This window comes from Cladophialophora yegresii, assembly GCF_000585515.1.
Source record: "Cladophialophora yegresii CBS 114405 chromosome Unknown aczIN-supercont1.1, whole genome shotgun sequence".
In the NCBI taxonomy this organism is placed as follows: Eukaryota; Fungi; Ascomycota; class Eurotiomycetes; order Chaetothyriales; family Herpotrichiellaceae; genus Cladophialophora; species Cladophialophora yegresii.
The window spans coordinates 1,311,552-1,337,998 of NW_006913045.1; the positions used below are offsets into that span (position 1 = coordinate 1,311,552).

General features: G+C 54.7%; 11 protein-coding genes across 11 annotated transcripts; 7 read left to right on the forward strand and 4 right to left on the reverse strand.

Moving 5' to 3' along the window:
• Positions 1–323: 323 nt before the first annotated feature.
• A1O7_00471 (uncharacterized protein) lies at positions 324–2,531 on the forward strand (the record flags this gene model as incomplete). The annotated part of the gene is made up of 1 exon (XM_007754512.1): positions 324–2,531. The coding sequence occupies one exon, from the start codon at positions 324–326 to the stop codon at positions 2,529–2,531; it is 2,208 nt and encodes a 735-aa protein (XP_007752702.1).
• Positions 2,532–3,301: 770 nt separating this feature from the next.
• Positions 3,302–4,420, forward strand: A1O7_00472 (uncharacterized protein; the record flags this gene model as incomplete). The annotated part of the gene is made up of 2 exons (XM_007754513.1): positions 3,302–3,726; positions 3,778–4,420. The coding sequence occupies 2 exons, from the start codon at positions 3,302–3,304 to the stop codon at positions 4,418–4,420; spliced, it is 1,068 nt and encodes a 355-aa protein (XP_007752703.1).
• Positions 4,421–5,510: 1,090 nt separating this feature from the next.
• On the forward strand, positions 5,511–6,631 carry A1O7_00473 (uncharacterized protein; the record flags this gene model as incomplete). Its single annotated transcript, XM_007754514.1, has 2 exons — positions 5,511–6,149; positions 6,203–6,631. The coding sequence occupies 2 exons, from the start codon at positions 5,511–5,513 to the stop codon at positions 6,629–6,631; spliced, it is 1,068 nt and encodes a 355-aa protein (XP_007752704.1).
• Positions 6,632–7,821: 1,190 nt separating this feature from the next.
• On the forward strand, positions 7,822–8,925 carry A1O7_00474 (uncharacterized protein; the record flags this gene model as incomplete). The annotated part of the gene is made up of 1 exon (XM_007754515.1): positions 7,822–8,925. The coding sequence occupies one exon, from the start codon at positions 7,822–7,824 to the stop codon at positions 8,923–8,925; it is 1,104 nt and encodes a 367-aa protein (XP_007752705.1).
• Positions 8,926–12,177: 3,252 nt separating this feature from the next.
• On the forward strand, positions 12,178–12,960 carry A1O7_00475 (uncharacterized protein; the record flags this gene model as incomplete). The annotated part of the gene is made up of 1 exon (XM_007754516.1): positions 12,178–12,960. One exon carries the CDS (start codon positions 12,178–12,180, stop codon positions 12,958–12,960), a length of 783 nt encoding a protein of 260 aa, XP_007752706.1.
• Positions 12,961–15,379: 2,419 nt separating this feature from the next.
• A1O7_00476 (uncharacterized protein) lies at positions 15,380–15,577 on the reverse strand (the record flags this gene model as incomplete). Its single annotated transcript, XM_007754517.1, has 1 exon — positions 15,380–15,577. The coding sequence occupies one exon, from the start codon at positions 15,575–15,577 to the stop codon at positions 15,380–15,382; it is 198 nt and encodes a 65-aa protein (XP_007752707.1).
• A 1,761-nt stretch (positions 15,578–17,338) lies between these two features.
• A1O7_00477 (proteasome subunit alpha type-4) lies at positions 17,339–18,261 on the reverse strand (the record flags this gene model as incomplete). Its single annotated transcript, XM_007754518.1, has 4 exons — positions 17,339–17,466; positions 17,519–17,937; positions 17,992–18,176; positions 18,238–18,261. 4 exons carry the CDS (start codon positions 18,259–18,261, stop codon positions 17,339–17,341), a joined length of 756 nt encoding a protein of 251 aa, XP_007752708.1.
• A 295-nt stretch (positions 18,262–18,556) lies between these two features.
• A1O7_00478 (uncharacterized protein) lies at positions 18,557–20,089 on the forward strand (the record flags this gene model as incomplete). Its single annotated transcript, XM_007754519.1, has 1 exon — positions 18,557–20,089. One exon carries the CDS (start codon positions 18,557–18,559, stop codon positions 20,087–20,089), a length of 1,533 nt encoding a protein of 510 aa, XP_007752709.1.
• Positions 20,090–20,786: 697 nt separating this feature from the next.
• On the reverse strand, positions 20,787–23,385 carry A1O7_00479 (uncharacterized protein; the record flags this gene model as incomplete). The annotated part of the gene is made up of 2 exons (XM_007754520.1): positions 20,787–23,323; positions 23,379–23,385. 2 exons carry the CDS (start codon positions 23,383–23,385, stop codon positions 20,787–20,789), a joined length of 2,544 nt encoding a protein of 847 aa, XP_007752710.1.
• Positions 23,386–23,956: 571 nt separating this feature from the next.
• Positions 23,957–24,841, forward strand: A1O7_00480 (uncharacterized protein; the record flags this gene model as incomplete). The annotated part of the gene is made up of 1 exon (XM_007754521.1): positions 23,957–24,841. One exon carries the CDS (start codon positions 23,957–23,959, stop codon positions 24,839–24,841), a length of 885 nt encoding a protein of 294 aa, XP_007752711.1.
• Positions 24,842–24,968: 127 nt separating this feature from the next.
• A1O7_00481 (uncharacterized protein) lies at positions 24,969–26,213 on the reverse strand (the record flags this gene model as incomplete). The annotated part of the gene is made up of 1 exon (XM_007754522.1): positions 24,969–26,213. One exon carries the CDS (start codon positions 26,211–26,213, stop codon positions 24,969–24,971), a length of 1,245 nt encoding a protein of 414 aa, XP_007752712.1.
• Positions 26,214–26,447: the final 234 nt, after the last annotated feature.

Consider the following 26,447-nt stretch of genomic DNA (forward strand, 5'->3'; position numbering starts at 1 on the left):
GGATGTCAATACTTGAGATCAGTTGTACCGCGCCAGAGTCGAGTCCTGAGAAAACCAAGTTGCAGATATCGCTCATGCCAAGACAACCGGGCAAAATATGCCATCCCGGTCTGACAGGTGAATTTGATCTGTTCGAGGGCAGCGCCGGAGTCATCCGGACTTTCATATTAGTGACGCTCGCTACGGAGAAGCACCGGAAGCAATCTCCATAAAATCTTCTCCGCTGTCAGACCGCCAAAATTTACCCGACCAAAGTTTTTCCACCGACTCCAACAACCCGTGCATCGTGGCTTCGGTGCTTAGTCGCATCAGTAACAACCTCAATGTCGAAGTCAGAGAAGAGGAAAGGGCCTCCGGCGCCTCAAAAGCCCCGCAAAAGACAAAAAGTGTCCGTCCAAAGCAAGGCTCAAGCGTATAAAGGCCCATCTATCCGTGGCGACGCGTTGAAATGGAAGACGGTGGCTCTGCCGAAGAGGCTGGAGGACGCAGAAGGTTTCTACGGCTTGGAGGAGATTGACGATGTCGAAGTGGTCCGAGATGAGAGCAACAACCATGTCATGTTCAGGCCGATCTCGGCGGCCGCCGTGGATAATTCCAGTAGCGACTTCGAAGGCACTGGAGAATGGTCGGGGTTTGACGACGACAATAAGGGAGAAAACCCAGCACCTTTGCCGGATGCTCTGTCAGCGGATTCTACTGACGATGGAGCGAAGCACTCGAAATCGGGGAAAGGACTTGAGCACAAGCCCCAGCCCAAATCCAAGAGGATGGAAGAGATTGCTGGCGATATGAATTTCGATGTCCTCCTAGAGCGGTCGGAGGAGTCAAAGGTTGATGTCTCAGCTTGGCAGGACCTCGAGCTGTCGCCCGTCACCCTTTCCCAGCTCTCACGTTTAGGATTCAGCAAGCCCACGCCAATACAACAAGCCAGTATCCCCGCCATCACCCAGGGTCACGATGTCATTGGCAAGGCTGTGACGGGATCAGGAAAGACCCTTGCGTTTGGGTTGCCGATATTCGAGAGGTGGCTGTCCGGTGAAGATCAACCAACGAAAGGCACCAGCAGTGGTGATGACGCGATCTTGGCTCTCATCCTCGCACCCACGCGAGAGCTAGCTTTGCAATTGAACAAACATCTGAACGAGCTGTGCATCGGTCTGGAGAGACGCCCGAAGATCATCGCTGTGACTGGCGGCTTGTCCATCTACAAACAACAACGACAGCTCCAAGACGCAGACATTGTGGTCGCGACACCAGGACGGTTCTGGGAGGTGATGAATGATGCTTCTACCAATCAAGACGTGGATGCTCTGGTCGAACGGCTAAAGAAGATCAAGTTCCTGGTCGTGGACGAAGCAGACCGCTTGTTGAGTGAAGGCCACTTCAAAGAGGTTGAGGAGATCCTCGACGCGCTGGACCGACAACTCATCGACGAGGACAATGACGGGGAGGCAGCAGAGAAGCCACCGAACTCTGAAAGGCAAACACTCGTGTTTTCTGCCACGTTCCACAGAGGCCTGCAGCAGAAGCTTGCCGCTAAGCAGAAGGCTGGAAAGCGGTCGGATAGCAATCTTCTGAGCAACCAACAGTCGATGGAATACCTGCTTCGGAAACTCTCCTTTCGGGAGGAGAAGCCCACATTTATCGATGTCAATCCCACCTCGCAAATGGCGACTGCGCTCTCCGAATCCATTGTCGAATGCGCTGCCATGAAGAAGGACCTCTATCTCTACTCGATCATGATGCAGAATCCTGGCAAAAAGACTTTAGTGTTTACGAACAGTATCGCAGCCGTCAAGAGGGTAACTGCGTTTCTCCAAAGTCTGAAGCAGCCTGCAGTGGGCTTGCACTCGACAATGCCACAAAAGTCGCGATTGCGGTCACTCGAAAAGTTCACAGCCCAGAGTACGGTGCTTGTAGCCACAGATGTTGCAGCCCGAGGCATAGACATTAAAGGTATCGAGCTGATCATTCACTACCATGTACCCAGGACCGCAGATATGTACGTGCATCGATCTGGAAGAACAGCTCGGGCGGAGAGTTCTGGGCGATCCATTCTGCTTTGCTCGCCAGACGAAGTCGCTGGTGTAAGAAGATTAATCAGCGAAGTACACAAGACCGACGAGCCGCCAGATACTATTCAGCTGGATGGAAGACTAGTGCAACAACTTGAGCCGCGCGTAGCACTAGCCCAGAAAATCACGGATGCTACTCAAGCAAAAGAAAAAACCGCGAGCAAGGACGGATGGTTGAAAACCGCCGCCGAAGAGCTTGGTGTGGAGTATGATAGTGAAGAGTTTGAGACACAGGGGCAAAGAGGCAAGAGGGGACGGGGTGGTGGGCGGGCAAAGAAGGAAAAAGAAAATGCCACGATCAGCAAAGATCAAGTCTCTGAATGGCGGTCAGAACTTGACACGCTCTTGAAGAAGAGAATCAACCTTGGAGTCAGCGAAAGATACATTGCAGGCGGACGGGTTGATGTGGAAGCACTACTCGAGGGTAGGATGGATGGAGCATTTCTCAGTCGCTGATGACTAGCTACGTGGCCACGCCCAAGAGCTGCATGGCCCAAGACTGCATCCAAATTTCACGGTTTCGATGGTATGCCACCTGCCAGCATTTCAGCGGAAGAGGAAAGCATTGCAAGGTTGATACTGGAAGCTGCGACTTTACAACTCGAAGCCGCTCCTCAACCATCAAGGCCTGTCTGCAGGCAACATCTCAACTTTGCACAGCGCCTGCATAACCCTTTCTTTTACGTCCATCAGTATCTTCGGTGTGCCCCTGTCTACTGCTAACCCTCCGCTGCTGCATCAGTACCGCCCTACCAGTCATCTATTTCTGAGCACAAGCAAGGCTCCCTAGCCTTTCCAGCTTCAACACACTCGCACCTTCCACCATCCACACGTTGTACCGAGAATCAGGCCTATACAGTTGGACAGAACAGCCTCTCAGAATCCAAGCATTATTGCCCGGATACAAGCTGAACCGTTTTAGCCGGAACGATCGCAAGTTCAAAACCAATTGACCGACTGAACGCAGACGATATGGCCCCTCAAGAGGACCCCTGGCAAAACATTCCTCGCCCAAAATCCGGGTCGACCGAGGCGTACAATCTCTTAGCTTTGGACGGTGGCGGTGTGAAGGGAATTTCGTCGATGATCATACTCAAGAAGAGTGAGTCTCCCTGCTTTCAGGTTGAAACAGATGCATTCGGCCTCTATTACTCGCCAGAATACATACTTGCGAGCTTGTCTGTACCCTGGGCGAGCTTTTAGGCTGACTTGACTTGTATAAAGTCATGGACCGAGTCCGCGAAATCGAGAACGAAGCATATATGCTGGAAGGCAAACCGACGGATCTTGAGGAACGAAAGCCTGTTGATTACTTCGACCTCGCAGCCGGGACGAGCACAGGCGGCCTCATTGCTCTGATGCTGTTCCGGCTCGAAATGAAATGCAGCGACGTGATCACACAGTACGACACCCTGGCGAAAATGGTCTTCAGCCCGATGTTGGGGACGATTAAGCTCAGTGAACTGGGAGGCCTGGGGAAATTCATTGGGGATATCTGGCTTACAGTGAAGGTCCTGACTGGTCACTCTCAGTATTCTCACAGGCCACTCGAACGAGCAATCGATGCCGTGGTCGGCGCATTTCCTCTTGACGATGACGATCGAGCAAAGAAGGGCGATGCTGTACTTGTCAAGCGGAGCCAGGGTCAGATGTAGGTTTGATCCTAGCAGCTCTTCACGGCCGGGGGCTGACTGTGGCCCAGGTTCATGTGTGCAACGCTTGCCGATAAAGGGGAGAGTATCCTGCTGCGCAACTACGATCCCCCTTTTCCTGCCCTTCCGGTTTCCACAGGGGGTAGAGACCTCGATGTCAACACAATCACCATCAAAGAAGCGGCTCGAGCAACGTCTGCGGCGCCTACTTATCTAAAGCAAGCCACGATCCAAGGTCTGAACTTCTGGGATGGCGGTCTCCTGAACAATAACCCCATCGTCCAACTATGGGACAGTCGAGACGATCTGGTTCCGCGTGATGCACAATTGCCACGCATCAAATGCATCGTCAGCCTGGGAACGTCCCACAAGGAGTACAATAAACAAACGCGAGTCGGATCGGGGATCCAGAGGTTTCTCAACACAATCACCAAAACGGTGGCCTTTGTAACCAATACTGAAGCCAAACATCGTGACTTTGATCGGAACATAAGACAGTACAACAGGCGGAGACCGGCCAAGGAGATATTCTATTTCCGCTTCAATGCGTCGACGGGCAATGAGGATATCGATCTGGGCGACTACCAGAAGATTCCGAAACTAATCGAGTACACGAACGAGTACCTGAGGATGGCGGAGGTTGACAAGAGGATTGACGAGTGTGCCGCTCTCCTTGCGAGTACGAATCAGTAGTGGGGCCATGGCTTAGCATGAGGGGGAGGTCTGTGAATGCGTCCCGCCCAAGAGTTGATACATGGCGAATGCCGACTTCGGTTAGTGGCCAAAGGATGAGAGAGAGCAGTCGGCCCCGCAATGTCGTGAAAGGAGCATTTGAGCCGGTTCGCTGGCATGGATAGACAGTTCCTGGCCGGTTGTCTCTTTTTCGCGCTCCGTTGGCCTACTCAGCACAGGAGAGTTCGATGGATGGCAGCCTACATACCTACACTCCACCTCTTTGAAGACCTGTACCGCCGAGTCTATTATTAGAAGCACCGCTCGTAACTTCAACGATGCAGTTTCCATTGTTTTGTCTCCGAGCAGTCACGTCCTTCAAGGGCTGTCCGGTATGTTTTCGGTAGGACATGCATGCATGAATGGTAGGAGTCTTGTCCGGCGGAAATCCGTTGACGCGACCCACGCATTCTCGTTGAATTACTCCGTACTGGGTACAATTTTTCGGTAAGAAACGCTTCAACTAAAAAGGGTACATACTATGCATGTAGGCCTGGAACGTCCTTTGCACCCCAAGGACAGTTTGCTGCAGCTAATCCTTGCCATGAGCCGTAGGCACGGAGTATGTACCAGGACCTTTAGGCTTGGCTTGGCTTAGCTTAGAACTTGCGGCCGGGAAATTTAAAACTTTCCACCGTCCTTGCCAGCAAGGACCCTCGGCAAGCGGGGCCAGCTACTCCGTACATACCATCTAATTACAGTAGTCCGTACTCGGTACTCGGTACGTACAGTACTGCCGCCTCTAACAACAGGCAACCAGTTTTAAGTATGTCCCCATCCCTCGAAGGCCACAGTATGCATTACTAGTAGGTCTATGAATGATATGATACCAGGTCCTTCTCGTTTGGCTTGAGAGATGCCTGATGTTGGCCTCTTTGCCGGGACTTGCTCGTTTCTCCTCAGCCCGCAGCTTTGATAGCTGACGACCGCTATTTTCGCTGTTTACCTGAAGTACTGGACTGTACTCGACACTAAACCCCCTGGATCTCGTTCTCTGGACGCCTGGTTTCATCCGTACCAACTCCTCGCCGCTTGCCGGAGAGCAGAGGCAATGGCCCCGACGACTCAAGCCCCGGCCATACCGCCGACCATGCGCGCCTGGGTACGTCGGCGGCGCGGCCCAGCGCGTAGCGTCCTCGAGCTGGCTACTGGCCTTCCTACACCCGCTGTGCCGACCCGCTTGTCGTCCGACGTGTTGATCCGCGTATCGCACGTCTCGCTACAGTTCACTACCGGAATGGTGATGAAGACGGTGCCTATTCTGCCCTTCTCCGGCCCGTGGATTCCCGAGATCGAGCTGTCCGGTGAGGTGGTGGCCGCCGGCGAGGGCGCGCCAGCCGAGATCCGTGAGCTGGGCACGCACGTTGTCGCCTTCCAGAGTGTGCCGCTGCCTCTGCTCCTGGGCCACGGTGTACTGGCCGAGTATGTGCGGCTACCCGGCAGCCAGGTCGCTCGTATCGACGCCTCGCTCGGCATGGCATCGGCTTCGGGAATTATCTGCTCCGGCAGCACAGCGCTGAAGATAATCCGCACGGCGGCCGTCCGCGAGGGCCACACAGTGCTCGTGAATGGGGCCAGCGGGTCGATCGGGTCGGTCCTTGTGCAACTGTGCAAGCTGCGTGGCGCCAAGGTGGTTGGCGTGGCCAGCGGCGGGAACGAGGCTATGGTGCGCGGCATGGGCGTAGATGAGGTTGGCCGCCGATTGTTCGGTTGATTACATAAGAAGATGACTGACACGCACAGTTCGTCGATTACCGCAAGCACGACCCGCTGCCGGCCTACCTGGCGCAGCAGTACGGGAACAAGCGGTTTGACTTTGTGCTCGACTGCGTCGGCACGCAGGCGCTCTTTGTCAACTCCCCAGCATATCTTAAGCCCGAGGGCGCTGTCATCAACGTTGGCGCGCTCGAGGGTATCGGTGTGACGGTGCGCAACATGCTGTTAAACACCTGCTTACCTACCTGGCTAGGCGGTGTGCCCCGACGCTACATCATGTTTAGCACTCCTCCAGCGCGTGACGACGCTGTGTACCTGGCACCACTGATCGAGGAGGGGCGCCTGCGCGTCCCTGTCGACTCCGTCTTCGACATGGAGGACGGTGTGAGTGCCTACGAGCGCATCGCCACGAAACGTGCGCGGGGCAAAGTCGTGGTCAAAGTGCGTAGCGACTAATTCGCTGGCGTGGGAGTGGCCATACTGTGGACACGGTGTCATGCTGTACCGTCTGCATGTCAGTAGTGCGCGTTTGCTGCGTGGCAGTTGCAGGGCAAGGGAGTCGCGTGGCCAGTGAAGCATCTCCGACCGAACAGCTCGCACCGACATTGAAAGAACAAAGGCCGGAATGCAGGAGCTATAATCTCGTGAAGAACTGTAAAAAAACGATGTCGACAGCGCAGTACTAGGGCCGGCCCGGCACGCCCATTTCTTGGTTTGCTCAACTCGATGGTGAGATTGAAGGCAAGCCAAGCTGTCGCCTTCCAGCGATGCGGTGAGGGAGGGGCGTCAAGTCAGGACTTTCAAGAGCTGGTAGCGGATGGTTGGCAAATATATTGTGCAGCAAGATCCTCCCCTGTACGACAGGTAGAACGTTACCGAGTGTGAATTGCGGCATTAGTGCTGGAATATCCAAGGGAAGTACGATGGGCCGAATAACCTGTTCACTGCACCGATGGAGATGGCGTGGAGTTGCGATATCCTGACTAGACGAGTAATTAGATGCGAGTCAGTAGGCGGCATCTGCGATGACGATGCAAGTCTTTTGTGCGGCAAGGCCCTCACAGATCGACCCTCCCTATTCCCCAGCGTACAATTGTCAGCTTCAGTGCCTGCGATGTGGTACGTTCTATCAAGGGAAGCTACAATCACAAATATAGTGACGAGCGAGAGAGTACAAAGTAACTTGGTGAGTGGAGAGTGATGGATAAGTGAATGAATCGCCGTGACTACCGGCCTCTGCTCAATCTCAGACTCCTATTGGCCATAGTGTACCCACACGCTAAGACTTAGGCGACGGCACGTCACTGGTCAATGCCATCATCATTCCTGTCGACTCAGTGAAACTTCCCAAAGAGCAGGAGATGCAGAAAGCCGATCACTTGGCAACTTGCAACGATCAGACCACAGCGGCACACACGTCCGTAGGCACGAGAATCCCCGAAAAGCAAAAGGCTTTCGCCCATAGTTCTCTGGAAAAGCCGGAGGCTCAAGTTGACTTCCCTCCTGTGCAATCCCTACCTGTTCCCGTACTATTTCACGGTCGGGAGCCCACCAACTCACCGCCTAAAACGCGGGGGCTTATTCCAAAACGCAGGCAGCACCGTCACCGACACCGACGTCGACGCCGACAGGATATCAATAGCACAATGGCCACAGCCTCAGCCGCCTCCATTCCGTCGACAATGCGCGCCTGGCAATTCAGCTCTACTCACGGCGGACTGGAGAAGAATCTGACCCTCAACACCGCGGCACCTCTCCCACCGCATGACGCCCACTCACTAGGCAAAGACAAGCTATTGGTCCAAGTCCTGGCCATGTCCTTGAATCCGGTCGACTATAAGATCGCGGAACTCCCCCTCGTCGGCAGATTCGCTATCAAGACGCCAGCGTCTCCAGGCTTGGACTTTGCAGGCAGAGTCGTTGCCGTGGGCGAGGGACTTCAGGGAGACTCCAGCAGCCCAAAAACTGGGATTAGTGAGCTTGTCTTCGGCCGGCTGGACGGACCGACACAGTTCGGCACGCTGGCCGAGTATACTCTCGCTAGGAGGGCCGGTGTGGCTTTACTCCCTAAAGGAGTCAGTCCCAAAGATGCTGCGTGCGTGGGCACCGCGGGCCTCACGGCATATCAGTGCATCGTGCCGCACTTGCCGCGCGTGAAGCGGCAAGATGATGGTAGCGATACTGCAAGGGTCTTCATCAATGGCGGTAGTGGCGGGACAGGCACATTTGGGATTCAGATTGCCAAGGCGATGGGATGCTATGTTGCGACAAGTTGCTCAGCCGGGAATGCGGAATTGTGCAGGAATCTAGGCGCGGACGAAGTCGTCAATTACGCTGCCACAGACGTGATCGAGGCGCTGACGCAAAGTGCCGCGAAGAACGGAAAGTTCGATCTCGTGGTCGATAATGTAGGCGGTGATGGCAGACTGTTTTGGCAGTGTCACCGCTTTACGAACCCCAAGGCGACATACGTCCAAGTCGGGGCTCCGATAGGACTGCACACGGTTTGGGAGATGGCAACGAAGTATTTGTGGCCTGGACTTCTGGGCGGGGGAAAGAGGAAGTTCAAGTTCTTGGGCGTTGGGAATGACTCTAGGCAGTTCGAGGAGATCGGCAAGTGGATGGCCGATGGGAAGGTGAGGCCTGTGGTGGCCGAGGCGTTACCCATGCAAGACGCCCCGAAGGCGTTTGAGAAGATAAAGACTGAGCGGACGAAGGGAAAGATTGTGGTTGTCTTAAGCGAGGAATGATGTGTGGCCCATGCAGGAATGCTCGCCGCCAGCAGCAATTACAACGCCTGGCTGCTTGAGCGCCGGTTATGGTGTGTTTGTGCTTCACCTTGTGTCCCGGGCGCACGCGCGGAATGGCGCGGAAGGCAACGCCCTGCTGAGAGAGATGGTCACGGGACTGTTTCAAAGTACGGCGAGAGCACATCTGCCCAGGGTGTTAACGGGGAGGAAGGGCAAGCCAAGTCCAAGGCTGCAGGAACACGAATACAAGTGCAACATCGTACAAGCTGGGCTGTCTGCGAGGAGTGCGCGGGGGGTAGTCAGGCGCATGCTGGATGTGAGGCTACTGCCAAATTGTCCGTCACTTTCCGGAAGTACTCGTCCGATAGTGGGCAGTGACGGCATCAACTGATGGCGTCGGCAGGCCAGGAGTGTGTGCCGGGAACATCTGCCATGTTGCAGGAGTGCAGCGATTTGTACAAACAGCAGGGCCCAGCTTCACCAGTTCTCGTGATGTCTGGTTCGAAAGAATATCACAGGAATCATCTGATCCCGTCGCAGCCGAAGATGACTGTCGTCCGCAGTCCAGGTTGCTAAAACTCGTGCAGAAAATACAGTCCTGCCAGGGATTGTCCCCGAATGATCCCCCGCCCACACCACAAGACTCGTTGAGAACTGTGTGAGGCTGTCATTGTATGGCTAGGAGATTTGAAATGATCGTAAATGTTGCGGGCCAAGACGATAACTTCTGGAGGTAGGAACGCCTCCTACAGCGTCCACAGCGATGTAAACCTTGGATCATCGATGAGATGGTTGAGAAGGCTGGCAACGTCACACTCGACGAAGAGCATGAAATGCATGATTCCTCTCCCATGATCTCGCAAAATGTCTTCTCCAGCATATAGGAAATCTCGAGGTATTCTTCGGCCCAGTGGTGTGGCAGAAATTGATATCGTCCGAACTCTATTCAGCCTGCACTTACCTTAGGAACCGTAGGACTGCACAGTTGGTCAAAGCGCGCAAGGTATATTCGAACTGTTCGACTGTGAAATGATGTGAAGTGAGCCGGGTGCACTCGAGAGATCCTCCACGTAAACCCTTGCACAGGCAGCGTCCTTACAGAGGGTTCCTTGTCATCATCAAGACGCTATCGCCCCTATCGCCCCCATGTATACGACCATGCCAGGTAGATGGGACGCGCATGACCACCGTATACGTCTCCTGGAGTCCAGGGTTGGAGGTCATGGTCGGCACGGGCAGTGACCGCCGAGGCCAGAGGAAGTTTACGTCGACCTTGACTGCCACCTTGAGCATTCATGGCTTCGACGATCGAAGATGCCAATTCACAACAGGTGGGTGACATTGCCAACTTGCCGGAGAAGCTGTCCGAGACGAGGCTCCGGATGGAAAGACTTGTACCTCGTAGCACAGCAAGGCGAAGCAGCAACCCAGACACAACATGCTCATGCAACGTCCCGGGGCATTCTTCAGAGCCTCAGAGACGTCGGCTGATCGCTTTACACGATAGCTTGGCACTAGAACTTCTCGAAGGGACAGTTCCACGCTGCAAACTGTAGGAACAACAATCACATCCGTGCAACGGGGCGTCGCAAGGTGGAGGCCGAGCACTAGGAAGACGAGAGCCGTCGGAGCAAATGTTGTGAGTACGACATCATGCATCACCTGAACTGCTGCAGAGGAAACATGAGGCCCTTGCATGGCCGAGGAAAGACGCGGAGGACGCGGTAGTCAGCGGGGGACTTTTGCAGAACTTCTCCGATTTGACAGGGGCCTGGCTCTTGCAAGCAGGACAGGGGGCAAGCAGCAGAGGAGACATGATGGCTAAGATGAGAAGGGTCACGGGCAGGGACAAATGAGAGGCCATCGCTGGGAAAGAGGGGGGCAGCGGTAGGGGCATTGGTGGAGGCAGTGCTGAGCCGACACGCGCTTGCCGGCCACATTCTGGCAAGGCGCACTCAGGCACTTGCAGAGCACACAGGAGGGGAAGTACGAGGTACTGTACACAGTATGTTCAGGTCCGAAGCTTTCAGCTGACCATGGTACGAACAGGCGACAAGGAGATGTGTTTGATAATCATTATCGTGATGACCACGGGCGTGACGATTGCCAGGCCTGGACTGCAGCGTGGAACCTTGGTATGACTGTTTTGTTTCCTCGCGATGACTGCAGCAGATGCAGGTGGCATGCATAGCTGCAGCTCTGCATCTTCCGCTTCTGTGACCGGTGTGTTCGTACTCTCCCGAGTCTGTCTAAGCGGTGGTTGGCCGCGTTGGCCGGGGGAGAACAACCCCCCCATATCCGCCAATCAGCCTCAGCCGCCTCGAGGCGAAGCAGCAGTAACAAACACTGCCTCCTCGTCCTCCTGCCCCTCCCCTCCTCTATCAAACATCTGCCCGCAGTGAGGTAGGACATGCCTCTTTCATCATCCTGCCTAAGTTCCACGCTTTTGGCCCCGAAACAAAGGTTCGTCGTGCCTGTTCTATCCCCCATGCCCCATGGCCATGCTCAATTCTGCGCGACACGCCGGCCTCGAGGGACGCGGCAGTCGGGACAATCAGGGTGGTAAAGCAACACTGCCCTGTGGCCTATTGTCTTCGTGATTGCACGCAGACGTGCATTCCACCATGGCCAGATGGCCCACTCCAATCATGAGTCACGTCGGCTGTTCGTCAGTCATGTCCTGATGCCTGTACGAGTTATTGGCCCGGTGGCAGCCTGGCGATTTGGTCCCCTGGCGTCCACACCCCATGCCTCTTGCCGTTAGCCCTCCTCCAGGCTTCCAACCAAAGGTCCCGTCGAAAGGAACCCATCTCCAATGCTGAACATTGCACCAATGTGTCCTTGTCGCAATTGGCCCATCCCACCTAGAGGCTATATCTCCTCGATCCCCCCCCCTCGATTGACTTCTTTCCTTCCACCACTACATTCACATTGGATCACAGAAACCTCAAGTAGTCGAACACTATCTCTCAGCAGTTGTCGCCGTCGCAGTCTACAGGGCTGCCAGCTCACCATACCAGCATACACCACCAAGTCGTCACGCTGTCGACTCCACGTTCAGTCACCTACTACTACTACCCAAAGCGGGTCGATGCTTCAGAGCCATTGACCCCAAGTTACCAGTACATCACCGTGGCCCGCGCGCCGAAGAGGACGGTCACCGAGATCCAAACGCCCCCGTCAACACCCGAATTGAGCTACTCGAGGACCACCACCCCCATCACCAGGTCGCCGTCGACCCCAGTCGCAAAGATGGCGAAAGGCACTAGTGTCCGCAACGTGGAGTTCGCGAAGGAGGTCGACTCCTATCGTGCCCCACGCGACGACGAGCTCTCCGTCATGGAGCACTTTGCCAAACATGCCGCCAAGTGCGAACACTGCCGCAACCCATACGATGCCTGGAGAAACGATCGACCCATGTGCAGTCGCGGATTGTCATATGCCCGGGACGTCGCCACGTACCTGTACGCCAAGGGTGGGAAGCCCTTCTCGGTCATTGACCGACAGAACGGCGACCGCGTCCAGGTCCAAGTCCCCATGGGTTGCGAGGCCGTCTCGCTCCTGATCAAGGCCTTCGACAAGGGCATGAAGACCACCTCGACGAGAGTGGTCGTCGACAACACCAGGGAACTTCAAACCACAGAGAGACCGATCAAGGTCGTCACACCTGCTTCGCCCATCTCACCTTCACGGCGGAGAGACTACTACGTTGACGAACGGCCGCGTGAAAGGCGGTACATCAACAACGACAACTACGAGTTTGTCGAGATCAAGCCTTACTCGAGCCGCAACGACCGCAGAGAAAGAACAACCTACCGCGACGAGCGACGGGAGGAGCGCTACAGGAGTGAACGTGAACGCGAACCCCGACGAGAGAGGCCCAAGTCCTTGGTGTATGAGGGCAAAGGTAGCTTGTTCCCCCAGGACGTCGAAGAGAAGTCTCGACGACAGCACATTGAGCGACAACCTGTCGTGATTGTGGCCGAGCCGGGCCAGCGGTATACCATCCGACGAGACCGAGATCGAGACAGGTGAATGGGTTTGGCGTTTCAGAGTTTACGGATTTAATTTTACGGATTTTCCAACATGATGGATTCAATCAATGTACAAACATATGACACCAATAGATGGATGACAACGACCACAACACCCCATGGATGGTCCTGCATCACACGAACGAGGATGCTCGGCTTGCAACAGTCCAACACAAGCCTCGAGCACAACAAGGCCGGAACGGTCCAGCGATGAACCGATACCAGAAAAGGGGAGCACGACTTGCAGCAGTCCAGTCGGGGCTCGGGGCTTCATCGAGTCGTTTTGTCGTGCACACGTCATATTTTGACTTGGGGCACCTGGATCCCAAGTACTTGATCTTCACCTGTCTTACGCATCGTGGCAAGCAATGACAACACAACTTACAATTCAACCACCAAAAAAACGGGAAAAGGGACTACTGCACTTGGGTTGGGTTGTCCGTCTCAGGTCAAGCAAGTCGAGTCTTTCTCCCTTCCTTTGCCTCTTCACATGGACGGGGCCGAATTGTGAGCAAAGCGACGGTATGGCACGCTCTGGCATGGCATGATGACACCACAAGGTGGAGATGTCATGGAGGCGAACGCGCAGAGGTACATGTATGTAGCCTCGGCGACGCGTGGGAGGCTGGGCAGATGATGGAGATCATCAGGTGGGAATGAGCGGGGACTTCGGGCCTTTGGGTCCTTTGGCACGCTATCCATAGTAGAGTACAGTCAATAAGACTATGGTGTATTATTCTTGACTTGAGACTTTGGTCTCGAGAATGGAGTATTACCACAAAGGCATTACTATCACCATTGCTTACCATTTCCCGCCTCTTCCCCCTGGCGACTCGCGCTTCACCTGCCCCCCTCTTTCCGCTTTCGTCCGTGCATGTGATGCGTCACGAGTCTAGAGAGAAGTATTTTCCAAACCTGTCCTTCAGCCCCACTCACCATCACCAAAGTCAATTTCGTACGCCACTGTGCTTTGGCCCTAAATGCTAAGATGTGGCGTGTGTCCCCTTACGCTCTCACTACGTAAGACTTGACACATGAGCTAATATTAACTGCAGGACTTTGGTTTGTACGGAGTACTCCGTACATAGTAATGGCGAAATCGGAATCGGTAGGGTGGAGGGGTGGAGTGAGACACTCCTCTGAAACCACTGCGCGCACACGCAGGCACGGAGGCACGCAGGAAGCCTGATGTGGCGGCGGGCCGTGGCGGGCGTGGCGCAGGTTCCGAGGCTACGGTGTTCGAGGCTGAGCGCGAGACGAGGCTGAGATTACTCAGGAGGGTGGGAAGGGAGGGAGGGTGGCCTCGTACAAGTGGTGGAGAGATTTTGATACAGAGACCATGGTATTATGAGGCCTCCGTCGTATTCTCTGCATCACCGAGGAGTGCGTAAGAGCTTCAAAGTGCCCTCTTTGCTGACCTGCGACGAGCATTGGCAACCCCATGCACATATTGTAGCCTGTTCGTGGGGGCCACTGCTAATATTATGTTAGTACCACGCCGCACCACACCAAAATCACATCATGGTGTTGATGTTGACGGCGGTAATGGCAATACGGTGTTTAGGAACGGGAATGAATGCATGTAGCAAGTGGTACGAAGTACTCGCGTGTAGGCGATTTTGCTTCTCGTGACTACAGCTCCGTAGCCCACGCTGGGGCGTGCTGCCTGTCTGCCATGCCCTGTTTCGCGTGTACAGTACGGAGTAGTTACCGGAAAGCCGAATGCTGTCAGTGTCATGCATGCATCATTACCCCAATCTTTCACGCTCTGACACACGTCCGATCAGGTGGGACCTTCGGTGCTGTGTGCCTGTCTGTCTGCCTGCTCGCCCCCGCGTTAATTGATCCGTTGGCTTCACCGCATTGTATTCGCAAGCGGTCGCATGGTATCAACTAATCTGTATGTGTCGTCGATAAATTCGGTGGTGAGAGTCCCATGGGTCTTGAAGGTATGTAAGCAGGGAGTGCAACACGAAGCCAAGGCTGAAAACGACAGCGTAAGGCAACATCTACAAGAGGTTATGTTGATAGGAACCCGGGAAATAATCTTTCTGTCCTAAGTGAAATCCGTGGTAGCGACAGCAGGACATTCAATGTCAGAAGACGTCCAGCATGGGTTCTCGATTGCGATACGACCGAGCTGGGTCGCCGCCAGAAGATCTATCCAGTGGTTAAGGTGGTTGGGAGTTCCGGATGTCTTATCGAGGAGAGCTGGCATAGAAGACTCAGTCCGCGACTGCTGTGGGACAGGTGTGTTCTCATCATGTGTCACACTGACGTTTCCCACTGAATTCGAGCCAGAATCCACACTAGCCACAAAACCCGCCGTTGTGGAGTAATGGATCTGTTGGCATATAGATTCGCGCGAAGGGTTCGTTGTAGCCTGTTCGTGGGGGCCATTGTCTTGTTGTTCTCCCAGCCTAGTGCTCCAGTGAGCCTTCAAAATGTCCGAGGCGCTGAATAAGGGGGTATACCGCGCTCTCGTGGATTGAGCTCTGAATCTTCTTGTCATCACCCTCATTTCTGGCCAGATTTAGTCGTGAAACTTGCCATCCCAGATACCGCTTTGCAACATTGGCATACGACTTGCCGAATTCGCTGGCAACGTGCAGAAGCATTCTCGTCACTGTTTTAGCTTCGCAAGATCCGCACTGAGATCAGCGTGCTCGTCATGCAAGTATAGTGACGTAAGACTCTGGCACAATGCAAGTGTCACTAGGGCTACTCCTAATGGAAGTAGAAGAGAACTGTGGTGTTGCTGGACGTACACGGTCGTACTCCACTCGCTTTGGCGTGAGATCTTCCAAGGAAAATCCAGCTGGACAGACTGATGGCTTCGGGTTACTGCTGCTGGCTAGCGCAGCTCTTGCTGAGGGAGATGTCGTTGCCCTGCCATTCTGGTCTCAGCCAGTTGCCAGACAATTGGAGGACAGCTATTGCTAAGGGCGCCGCAACCTGAAGCCAGTTTCACGCCTGGCTAGGTAATGCTGGTCTGGACTCCATGTGGCACGGCCCGTGACCGCTAGATCTAACGCACCGCCGAGGGCCTCAGAATGGGCCTTGTCAGTCAGTTGCCGAAGGAAGTAGATCTCATAACGGTGGTCTCAACGTTCGGTGATGCCGAGACATTCGCCATAGTTGGAGGTAGTAGAGGAGCTGGCCAGGAAGGCTGAGCAGCAATCCTGTAGTTAAGCAGAAGAGGACGATGAGCCGGTGGCGTTTGTCGCAAAACCTGGAGGGTGGGACGTCGTTGCGCCGGTAGACGAGGCCAAGGACGGACGAGATCGCGTGCCAGTGGATGATGCCGAATCTACTGAGGCTCGATGAGAAGCTGGGTTCGGTGTTATCGGCTGAATGTCAATAGTTTTAATCTCTAGTTCTTGCCCACTCCAGCTGCTTAACCCTGCGGTCTTCTCTATGCAGTCGCCCTTACCATCGACGATGAGCAACCCTTGACTCCAAAGGTCCTCATCCTGGCATGAATTATCTGTTGACCTGTCTACTCTGTGAAGGCTCAATCACCGAGCCAGTCGTGGTGCTAGCAGTGGCATAACTCAGACCGTCCACCATTGATGATTGATGCCATTCGATGTCCTGATTTTCTAGCAATCGGGCTTCACTCAAGATCACGCTGTCCCTTGACACTATCGGCATACCGATTCTTGCAGGCGACAAGTATGCCGTCTCACGACTGAAATGTATGTTGACATTGATGTTGAGGTCAGGATAGCTGTCCTTGAGACGGTCTCGCGGTCGACGAGAGAGAAATCACAACACGACATCCGTGGACATCGCGACATCCTAACGCAATCCAGCGCTGGTACCTTGCCGTAATTTCTGCCTGCTATGCTGTGTGCTCCGACCTACGGATTGATCGTCAAGCACTTGTCTCCGTATCCGGCGAGTCACCAAGGCAGAGGAGACCTTATTAGTATATCCGGGGCCGTGGTGGCAGGTATTGCTTGTTAGCCAGAAACGGTGACAGGGAATCAGGACCACACGGTTCTTCAGACATGGAATCTGTAAGGGATTCCACCTTAAACGCCGGTGCTATGCTATGCCTCGAATAGTTCCTTCTTGTCTTTTCTGTATTGTAAAACAAAACGTACATGTGAGCAACTCGCCGTACTCCCCGTCCAGAATTCGCAGACAGGTACCCGATGTGATCCTTGACGCCCAGACTCCGACACTCATGCTGTTGTAGTATCGGGTAACCTGGTCAAGTACATGACGCCAGACTCGGGGCAGTTGAATCGCACAATTCATCTTTGGATTCACTTTTCCCCGAAGGTTTCATTTTGCCTTGCTTCGGAATCCAAGCCAATGCGACTCAGGGCGTACTGGACGTGTGGCCACCGTTCCCGCTATCTGCTCTGCTCTTAACCAGTCTCTTGCTCCTCTTCCTTAGCAAGACCGTGCTCCTTGAGCAACGTCATGATCTCGTCACCAGACCACAGATGGTGGTAAATCTTGCCGTCTTTCGTCTTGCCGACGGTGGCGAATTCAACTGTCGTCAGACATCAGTATGTGCTCGAAAAGTGCGTTCTCCTGTCACTCACTCTTCTCACTGCTCAGCCTCGTCGAGTCCATGGTCTTGCTCAACACCTTTACTGCCATGCCGCACGCCTCCTTCAGATCACAGTCCTCCTTATAATCTTGCTTGAGCAGACTCTGGGCACTGGCATTGTTGGCTCCCACGCTCGTGGCCTTCCACCCACCGTAATTGCCCGAGGGATTGCTCTGATACAATTGAAACTGTCGCTGCGGGTCCCAGCCTGCATAGATGAAGGAGACACCAAACGGCCGTAGACCACCGTGTTGTGTGTAGCCTTGCTTCAGATCGCACAGACGACGCACCAGCTGTTCGCAGGGGATGTCTTCGTTGTAGGTCAGGAGGTAGCGTTGAGCGGCTTGTCGTGCAAAGTTGATGAGAATGTTGGCATCGGCAGTCATGCCTGCTACCGCGCAGATCATGTTGCTGTCAGACTATGTCAGCAGTTTGCTCTACACTCCCAACGCACTGGCAGCATACTCATTGAGGATATAGAGTTTCTCGGCCGATGTGTCTTGTTCCAGTAGTTTGCTTGTGACCTTGCGCTCCGCGGCCAGGACGATGCCATCTTGCGCTAATATTCCCAGAGCTGTGCCGGCATGCGAGATAGCCTCGAGGGCATATTCGACCTGGTACAACCGACCTTCTGGGGAGAAGATGGTCGTCTGCGGAGTTGTAGGTTAGCATTGGCGGAGCAAACATTTCCCAAGGGAACGATGGACTTACCCTTGAATCGTATCTTCGAGACATTATGGGGGTCGGCGAAAGGAAGATACGGGCCGCGCGAGAGGATGAGAGCTCAAAGTAAAGCAGACGTGAGGGTCGGTAGGAGAGGACTACTGACTGCACAGTACATGTAACGGACGCAGGCACGGCTCCCTCACGCGTCGTCGCCCGCTCAGCCAATCACATTGCACCAACTTTTTCTCCATGGCTGTGACGAGCACAGCACCATGCAGTAAAGCACTTTGCTAAGCAGTACACTTCGACCTAGGTAACAGCAGTACCTCACGCTGATTCCGGGCCTACCTATACCTGGATCAAAATGCTCAAGTCAACGTATCGGCCTGCAGCGCCCACGCCGGCGGCCTCTTCTCTCCCAACAGGCTGGACAGAACACAAAGCACCCACAGGACACACATACTACTACAATGCCTCGACGGGGCAGTCGACCTACACACGCCCAACAGCTGGTCCTTCAGAAGAGCCACTGCAGATCGACTATGGCGCCACCGAACCCGACCAAGTCATGCGCGCCTCCATGCAAGCCATGGACGAATTCAACAGGAACAAGAGCCAGAACGATGCCACTGGGCACTTCACAGGCGGACAAAGCTACCAGGATCGCTCGCGCCGGCGAGGCAACCAAGGCGATCGACCGAAGTCGAAGGCGCCAATCCCGAACTGTGCGCCGTGGGTCCTTGTGAAGACCAAGCTGGGGAGACGATTCGTGCACAACACCGAGACGAAACAGAGTCTGTGGAAGTTCCCGCAGGACGTCATGATGGCGGTGATTGAGATGGACAGGATGGAGTGGGAGGCTAAGAAGAAAGCAGAGGCCGAGGCCGAGGCCGAGAAGGACGGGATTCTTAACAAGGAGGAGGAGCCAGCGCGAGAGAAGTCACAACCGGCGGATGATCGCGCGAGCACACCGGGGACAAGGGCGCCAACTCAGACGGTAGGAGGACCGCACGATCTTGACCACGACAACGACGACTCGTACGAAGAAGTCGAAGTCACAGACGACGAGGGCGAGAACGATGACGAGGGAGACGAACCATCCAAACGACGCCGCCTCTCTCATTCGGCACAGCCGTCCCCCCCACCTGGGCCTCTAGAATTCAACGAAGACGACATAGCCTGGCAACTCGCGCAAATGGAAGCCGAAGCTGAAGGTGACGTCGAGGATGACTACGTCAACCCAGACGGTCACGGTCACGATGTAAATCCGACCGGCGAAGACGACGAGGAAGGCCTGCCCCTAACCGAGGAGGACACGGTCGCGCTCTTCCGCTCGCTCCTCGACGACTCGGGCATCTCACCCTACGCCACATTCGAAAAACTCATCGAGGACGTCCATGTGGTGGAAGACCAGCGCTACGTGTCCCTTCCCACCACCTCCGCCCGCAGGGAAGCATTCTCGGGGTGGTCGAAAGATCGCATCGCGCAGATCCAAGCCCTTAAGGCTCAACAAGAATCCGAACAATCGGCCCGAAAGCGAGATCCCCGGGTCGAATACCTCCGCTTCCTGCACAAGAATGCCACTCCGAAACTGTACTGGCCGGAGTTCAAGCGCAAGTTCAGACGGGCGCCGGAAATGGGCGATCGGAATCTCCACGACAAGGAACGCGAGAAGATGTTCCGTGACCTGGTGGCCAGACTCAAGCTGTCGGAGGCGGAGAGGAGGAAGGAATTGGTGGGGTTGTTGAAAGACACGGCGCAGAAAGACAAGGACGCTTTTAGACCGGCGATGACGGTGGACGAATTACCTGACGCTGTTCTCAGGGATGTAAAGTTCTATACCCTCGAGGAGCGACGAAGAGACGAGCTTGTGCGCACGTTCCTAGAGACATTATAGTACACTACCTAGCTTTTAGCCAGCCAGAAGCCCAAACAGCAGCTTCTTCGTGCCGCACCGCACGGCACTGCATTGAAGACCACCACAAGGCACACACGCAACGTGAAAAGACCATCAGGATATATTTTCAAAGGAGACATTTTCACTATCCGGCTACCTTAGTGACTAGCCTGTTCAACCTGCAACGTCCCCTCTTCTGATCGGATTGACAAAGGGCACACAGTACATGCTCGTTGCCTTGTGCCGACTGGCGACCACCCACATCAGCTTTCAAGAACACCAAGACTGCAACACACCGACGTGCTGATTGTCCTCGAAAACAACGAGAGCTCGACGAGCCCGCCTGGCTTCTAAAGTACCTGGTATCTGGGCCCCTGGGCTGGTCTACCCATCCGTTATAGCACGACCACTACCCGTCGCATGTGTCGATGAGCTCGTAATTCCTCAAGCACATACGGAGTACAGCAGCCCGATCCGATGTCCTCGCTCAGGGTATCACGTTACTGCTAGCACATTCGAAATGACAATAACCACACCAAACAACCATCTGTACCGGTTTGCAGCATGGTCAAGCACATTCCTCCTTGTGGCCCTGGTTGTACCGCACTATCCAAGCCTCAAACGCCTTTGAGCACACAGGTACCGTCAACAAACCCGCTTCCGTCTCGTCAATGTGACTGGTTGCTTTTGGAAATTCCTAAGTCCTCGGTGAATCACTCGCGCCTCCTGCCTTCGACTGCTGCATTACTCGCTGGAGCATAACTGTGAGTACTGACAAATCATTTCTCGCCTCGGCGTTTTGCTGCAGACATTCCTTGACGATGCGGAACTCGTTCTCGCCTGCGTTAGGGGCTTGAGAACAGAGCTGGACCACACTAGGACATGATGCTAGCTCGGGACCAAGGATAGACTGCGCATACAGTGTAGATTGATTTGGTGGGGAGGACGAGGATGGTGGTGCGGGTGTGTGTACAAAGCCCTGCTGTGCATGGTGGATCTGAGGTGTCCCATTCATGTCATACGGGTTTGGCATGGGCGACTGGCTGTATGGAAAGACACCATCGCGAGGCGTGATGGGCGTCTGCGCAATCGATCCTCCCGGCATTGTCGGACTCCGAGCATTTGTCGCGGATGCATCAGCCATAGCAGCATCGATGTTGTGTGGAAGTTCGCTATTCTTAATAACGATGGGTACCAACAGCATCTTCTCCTGCGTCGGATCCGGGAAGTCGGTTTCCAACTTCTTCACAAACGTGGGCAATTCCTCACCGACTTCGAGAGGAATCAGATATATATCCTTGATGGCCGGGTTTGTGTACTGCAGCCCCACACCGAAGCGATCCTTGTGCTTGAAGTATCGGAAGAATTTATTGAACTGTTCTTGATCGTGCGAGTTGGTGGGTTCGGGCAGGCAGACGATGACCAAGTCTGAGGAGTTACTGTACTCCAGGCCACACAGGTATTCGTCCGCTCGGGCAGGCTGGATTCGGCCCCCGATGTCGATCTCTGCCGGGAGGAGATCATTGTAGGTCATGCGCAGAGTGTCAGAGTCAGGTGTAGCTCCGGCAGCGTGTCTTGCGACGGCGTGGAATCGACCGAGACTGCCTCCATTGACGACACCGCGCCAGACGACGCCTTCAGCATCCGCAGCGTCCTTGGGTGAATACGGTGGTGACTCGGCGTCTTCATCCTTGAGAAGCTCGTCAATTTCTGCGTCGGCCGTTGTGCCTGGGGCCATTGGTTCTCGAACGGCTGCCGTCGGTGAATGTGCCTGGGGAAGGTCGCCAAATCGCTGGGGCTCGCCGTCGGGTGAGCCTTGGACATTCGACCAGACTTTGTCTATGTCAAAATTGGCGGAGGAGGTACGTCTTGCCATCGTGTCGACCGACGTTCGAGGTCTGCTCCCTCTGGCTGCGGCTGGTAGCGTCTCAGAGGGGCTCTTGACTCCAGGGCTCTTGCTTTCTCCGTCTTGCTCAGCGGCGGCAGTGGGCTTTCGGACAGGTGCGTTGGATGTGGCAGATTCGGCTGCGACCTGCCTAGCTTCGTCGACATACTCGTCACCCTTGTGTGTTCGTCTAATTCTTGGCCCCTGCTCTTCCACAATGGTATGTTGTCTCTCCATCTCTTTGATCATAGCCTTTTCTTTGCTCTTCTGTTCATCGGTCGCCATGTCTTTGGGGTCCATGGTTGCGAGAGTGTGTGGTGTGAGGTCTCCGTTGAGTAGATGTACACCTAAGGCGCGGTTTTTCTTCACGTTGTACGTGATCGACCGAAGCTGGTTCTTGTAGGCGTCGTTGGGTTCGCCATTCCCTCCGCACAGGGCGTTGAACATGCCATGTTCGACACGCAGGCCAAGCTGGGTGGCGACCTCTGTGTCAGTCTTGCCAGCGGGCGTGGTGTACTCCTCTGGCTTTACGGCTTTGATTTGCTGTTCTATGAGCTTAATCAGATTCGCCGCGGCTGACTTCCTCGAAGCGTTCGTCAGCTCCTTTACATCCATTGCAACTCCCGAGACGGACTCTGATCGTGAAGCCTGCCGGGAAGGAGTCTCGGTCTTGATTGCTTCACCACCGTTGGCGTCAGCAGCAGGAGCCCCTCGAACCTTCTTGCTCTGGAATAATGTCAGCGTATGCTTCTCGCTCTGCGGAAGGAATAGACGAACCTTAACTTCAGATACAGAGGGTGACTCCTCCAGCTTGCGCTTCTGTCCAGTGGCAGCCGGGTTTGATACGGGGCCAGAGCCAGTGCCAGCGCCCTCGTCGACGTCCTGAGAGGCGCGCGACGCAACTTCACTCGTTCGTCCAGCAGCAGATTTCCTCCCCTTCTTCCCTTTCTTCTTTGCCTTCTCAGCCAACTCAGCCTCCCTCTGTCTAATTGCTGCCTCCCACGGCTTCTCTCCACGCGCAACGGCGGCAAGCAGTGCTTTGTGGTCTTGCGGTTTGCATTGCTCGCAGAAGTACTTTTCAGGCTCGTAGTCTTCAGGCAGGCCCATGCAGCTGTTGTGTTGCCATGCTGAGCACTTGTCGCAGCAGATCATGGTGCGAGGGTTATCTTCCTCCTCCTCGTACTGCCCGCAGACACATCGAATGATCTCTTCGGGTTCTTCATCTTCTTCCACGGCCTTATTTTTGGCAGCCTTGCCTTTTCCCTTTTTCTTGGTAGATCCATCTTCAGGGCCGTCGCGCTCCTTAGTGTGTTGTCCTTTGGTCGCGCGACCTGATCGTCGTGGTTCATCTGCCACTGTATTAGTAAGATTCAACAAGGTGACGTGGGTGACGGCGACGCTTACCAGCCATGGAGACGGTACAAGATACTAGACACTACGATATGCGCGATACACGTAGGCGTAGATGTTTGTCATCAATCACGTCTATTCGCGATCTACGACAGGTGGGAGTGGTAGAGATAGTGTCCACGAGACCAACCCAGAGCTGCGGCCTTGTTCCTCCAGATTCGATTAAGCTAAACTCCGCGCCACGCGCCACAGTCAGCGCAGCAGCTCCGCGCAATGAAAGAGATGGGTAAACGTGTCGAAGGTGATATCGCGACGAGGGTAGGAGTAGAATTGAACGGAGAGATGGATGCGGGAACCTTGAGTTGCGGCGGCAGGAACTTCAAGCGCAGCAAAAGCGGAGATGGCCTGACTAGAGCTGCGAGTGCTGTGATTGGATGGAGGGCGAAAGAAGGGTCCAGGCCGGAAAAGCGGCAACACGCATTAACGTAACAGGCTGGCACGCTCTCGCAGGCAGTGTGGCAGCGGATTGGATTCTGTGGCAGAGACAGCGACCATCAGTGTTACCGCGTTTCAGCTGAGCGCGTCTTCGCTTTCTTTCCTTCCCAAAAGGCAGTCGGAGTCCACGGGCAACGATGACTGATGTCCGGGCCCTCCTCGCCGCTGAGCGTCAGTCCCGTCGCATAACCCATCCTCATCTCTCATACACGAAATCCGGCATACTCTTGTGCAATATCTGCAATCTCAACGTGAAGTCCGAGGCTCTCTGGGAAGGACACTTGAAAAGTGCAAACCACCGGAAGAACGTCGCCACTCAAGCGTCCCGGCAGGCTAGCTTAGAGTCCAGTTCAGGCAAGGGCGTTAAGAGAAAAATTGAAGATGTTGATGAAGTATCACCGGAGCGTGATGAGCAGAAATCTGAGGCACGGAAGAAGCCGAAATCACGGCCGGAGAGCACTCTTGTGGAAGACGAAGACGAAGAGCAGGCAGGACCAGTTCTCCTAGAGCAGGAAGTACCCGGGCAACAGATAGGGCAGACGCGGGCCCCATCGCCGGTGACGGGCGATGCAGTACAAACGAAGGAACCCTCCGCACCTGCTCCTGCCGTTAACGAAGACGAATGGGCAGCCTTCGAACGTGAAGTAGCACCACTCGCGGCAGACAAGCCCAAACCGGACTATGCCTCTGCCACTATCACGGCTGCCCCTCTGACGGCCGATCAGATCACGGCACAGCAAGACGAGGATAGAAGACGGAGACTGGAAATGGAGGCAGAGGATGAGAAGGAAGACGAATTGGGAAAGTTGGCTGAAGAATTCGATATCATGGAGGAGATGGAGGACCGAGTTCGAAAGCTGAGAGCGAAGAGAGACGCGCTGAGAACTGCTGCGAAGCCTGGGGACGATACAGGCCAAACGACTGACGGAGCATCAATTGCTACGGTTGTGGTTTCAGCAGCGACCAACGGAGTCGAGGAGGACGAGGAGGACGAGGATGAGGAGGACGATTGGTATTCATAACATTCGTGAGATATCCAAAATGGAAAATACGACGCTGGGCGAGCCCGCTAAAGCGCTAACCACCCTGATGCTGTTCTATAATGTATTGGTCGTGATTCGGCTTCCATCAGTGGGGAGCCGACAACATTCATGCAAAGTCTTCGCCTATAACATCTTCAATCTCCACGACACCCGTGACCTCGTTATGCTCGACGATGCCAAGCAGAGTCCCTCGCTTGAGGAAGTCTCTGCCTCGACCAGTGCCCTCGTTTCGCATCTGGTGGATCCATCTCCTGCACTCTTCGACGGTGGTAGAGTTGAGAACGGATATCCAGTCCGTCCTCTCAACCACCACTCTGCCAAATTCATCCTCCACAGCCGAGATTGGAGCAGTGGGATCTTGTAGGTTTTGTATCCGTCGAGGGCCGATAATGTGGTTGGCTGACGTCCGGACGAAACCCCGCGGCGACTTCACCGCGGCTAAAAGGACATTGAAGCACAGAAGCGGCTGACCCATTTGCGGCGAAGCTATGGGCACTTGCGACACCGTGGTCGCTAGATCGGCCATTTTCGGGACGTTCTGAGTCGATGACTTGAATGCGGCGCCGATCGCACCGCCAGGATGGTTCGACGCGAAGACTGCGGGTGTTTCCACGCCAGTAGAACAGTGCAATTCGTCTGCGACCGCGAGTGCCAGACTGTCGCCAAGGGCCAGGGTGATCGTCGTTGAAGTTGTTGGGGCCGAGACTCCGAACGACGAAGTTTCCGTCTCGTGGATCGTCGTTGGAAGGAGGATATTCGTAGCGCCTTGTCTTGCCGTGTGCGACAGAAGCGGGCAGGTGATGGGGCTCAGATGCGCCGTCATGAGAATCAGAGGGATGCAATGTTGAATATGCGGTACAAGTGACAGGAGTTCTGGTGTCCTCCCGGAAAATGTGATCATAATAACTGTATCAGTGTGTCGAACAACTCCTAGGTCCCCGTGGAGAGCTTCAATGGGGTGTAGAAAGATTGCATGGATGCCTAGTGACACAAATGTCGCGACCAGCTTCTTTGCAATATGCCCCGACTTCCCGACGCCTGTGAAGATGGTCTTTCCGTGTCGAGCCTCGGAGTTGATGATCTGGTTAACAGCTCGAAGGAGAGACTCTTGTGCCTCTGCAGAAGTGCTGTATAGGTCTTCGAGATGGGACAGAGCCTGCCGTTCGGTGGCGAGCACGTGCAGGGCCTTCCTGATTGTCCTGCTGTCCGGCTTGAATGACCTTTCGTCAAAGGCTGCAGGTATATCTGGGGGTGTAATCGGCAGTGGCTCCAATTGATCGGCAAGGGGACCGCATACTGGCATTGAAGGGGTGAGTGGTGTTGGAAGATAGGTTTGGTGAGTATATGCCATCTTTACCCCTTCCAGTAGTCCAAGATGCCAGCGGATATTTCTAAAGGTCGAGTTTTGTGCAACAGCCAGCGTCCAGAGAATTGCAACCCTTTCAACGAATTTTAGCAGCGACAATGGGGACGTCGGCTCAAATTTCGATTGCTTGAGTTGCTCTTATAAAGTTCCGATCAGTGACTCTCACATCAGGTTTGATGATCAGCGGATATCGGACAGCCACCTCAGGTTGCAAGAAAG